The 2,493-nt window shown below is 45.3% G+C and overlaps 1 protein-coding gene across 1 annotated transcript; it reads right to left on the reverse strand.

Moving 5' to 3' along the window:
* Window positions 1-706: 706 nt before the first annotated feature.
* LOC130845623 (zinc phosphodiesterase ELAC protein 1-like) lies at window positions 707-2,217 on the reverse strand. The gene has a single exon (XM_057723119.1). It carries the CDS (start codon window positions 1,945-1,947, stop codon window positions 856-858), a length of 1,092 nt encoding a protein of 363 aa, XP_057579102.1. The 5' UTR covers window positions 1,948-2,217; the 3' UTR covers window positions 707-855.
* Between the last annotated feature and the right edge of the window lie 276 nt (window positions 2,218-2,493).

Genomic DNA, 2,493 nt, shown 5'->3' on the forward strand with positions numbered 1-2,493 from the left:
GAGGTGAGGATGAAATAGCATGTTTACTGCCTAGCACAGTTCCTGTTGCATAAAATGTAATCAGTTAAATTCAGTTCACTTCCTTTCCTCCACGCCTATTCTCACAAGAGCTTTACAACTCATTCATACCATGGCAGTGGTTCTTAAACTTTAGTGTACATCAGAATCATCTAGATAGTTTGTTTAAGATATAACTCCTTGTGTCCCACTCCAGGCCTCCTGAGTCAGGACTTTGGGATGGGAAGAGGGGCTGGATAGTCTGCATGAAGACATCAATAGCTGATCAAATGTCAACAAACTTCAGAGAAATACTTCAATTTTAACGTTGAACGAAGCATCGTATTAAGGGTTTGACTAGGAAATTTCAGGCATCAGCCAGCAGGTAGAGGAGAGAGTTTCAGGGGATATTAGAACTTGCCAATGTTTCTGAATTGGAACATACATCAGGCCAAAAAGAGTCCAGATAAGGAACGAGAAAGAAAACAAATGGTTACTTAGATTTCCTGTGTATTATTCCATGTTACCTTTGTCTTCAAACTACTTTCCAAAGTGAAAAGTGGGAAGTTGGTGGTAAAATATCTAGCATGAAATTGTAGAGATTTCAGAAAGATGGCCCCTGTCGATACTCCTTTTTTTTTTTTTTTCTTTTTAAAGTGATTTATTATCAAAAAGCTTGCTCCCTTCTCAATGCTGAGTTAGTTCAGCAATGCAGCTCCATCCTTTTTAGGAATATTAGGACCCAAATAATTTCAGACCAAAACAACAACAACAGCGACAACGACAACACAACAAACTTGACTGTTGGTTCAGTAACATATTCAAAGACACGTCAGAATGCATTCAGGAACACTGGCTTCATTTCTTGATTGGAATGCCAATCACCATAAAATCTTCTGCTAGAGTCACTTCTTGGAGATCTAACACTGATTCCGCTTGCTTTTTAAGTTCTACAATCCCGTCTGTTTCTCCTTCTCTGGCCAAGGCAACTGGTTTGTACCTCTGACTGAAGTGAGTCAGGACCAGCCTCTTTGCGTGGCACGACTTTGCAAAGGTCGCTGCCATCTGTGGCGTGCTGTGGCCATGCTCCTTCACCTTGTCGATCTGTGTGTCATCCAGGGTCGCTTCGTGGATCAACAGGTCTGCTTCAAAGCACAGCTTCACGCCTCCATCATCCACAACCCCGGAACAGTCACCCAAAATGCAGATTTTTCTTCCAACGATAGGCTTTTTTAAGACATCTTGGGGAGAAATTGTAACTCCATTTTCCAGAACAACAGAGATTCCATTTTTCAGCTTCCCATAGGCAGGACCTGGCGGAACACCGAGGTCTTTCAGTTTCTGTGCATTGAGTTTACCTGGGTGTTTCTTCTCCACAACTGAAAAGCCAAAGGAGGGTATTCGATGAAAGAGGCGAAAAGCTTTCACAACAAACTGTTCGTCATCAACCAGGAGGTATGAGTTTTCTTCTGAGTCTAACAGGATAGTTCTTCCTTGTCCTTCTTTGGGAGGGTTGTCTGCTTCATTCACGTGTACAAATTCTTTTAGTTCTTCTGTAGGACACTGATCCGCTGTAGGCACCAGCTCATGGACCACATAAGGGAAGACCAACTCTGTGTGAGAAAGTTCCATAGTTCGCCAGATAAAGTCCCGAAGCCCTGCAGGGCCATAGATTTCAATCGGCTGTTTGGTGACCACGGAGCCACTCTGCAGGCTGATTGTGCAGAGGAGGCCAGGAAGGCCAAAGAAATGGTCTCCATGAAGATGCGTAATGAAGATCTTGGTAATTCTCCCTGCTTTAAGTTGGCTTTTCATAAGCTGTGTCTGGGTTCCCTCCCCACAGTCAAAGAGCCAGCACTCGCCTTCACACCGAAGGACCAGAGCAGAGGCACCCCGGGTTGGGGATGGGTATGCTGCGCCTGTCCCCAGAAATGTCACATCCATAGACATCTTCCACCCTGACAAGTGGTATTGGGTACTTCCATCAGGGACTACATGCTGTCTGGCTACCTCTCTTTTTCTGATGTTAACAGCCACTAATGATCATTTCCAGGATCCAATATTTCATTAGGGGTTGCCAAAAGGTGATATTTTCTCATTCCTTCTGTAGTTATTAGCTGGCATCCTTCTGTAATTCCCTGATCAATTAGTCACCCCACTCCCCGAGGCCCGCGGCAACAGCCGATGGAGGCGCGGGCCTGCGGCGAGGCCCAGCCGTCCACGCGGCGGCGACGCGCGCGGGCGGAAGTGCGCCCTCGATACTCCTTTTTAAGTGATGAACGTACCTTAATATTATCTCAACACGTTCTTCACTCTGACCAAACTACGAGTACTTTGATGGTGCTTCATGTGCCTTCCCATTGGCAATGTTCTCACACAAGTGAAGAGAATGAAAGAAGGTAAAAAGATATGGGGTTTGATCATGTGTTCTGCCCTGCTCATCCTTGCTGGTAGGTAGGCTCCCTTTTTATTCTACGTTGAGCTCAGCCCAAGTCA

The sequence above is a fragment of the Hippopotamus amphibius genome, chromosome 2 (genome assembly GCF_030028045.1).
Source record: "Hippopotamus amphibius kiboko isolate mHipAmp2 chromosome 2, mHipAmp2.hap2, whole genome shotgun sequence".
NCBI classification, from domain to species: Eukaryota; Metazoa; Chordata; class Mammalia; order Artiodactyla; family Hippopotamidae; genus Hippopotamus; species Hippopotamus amphibius.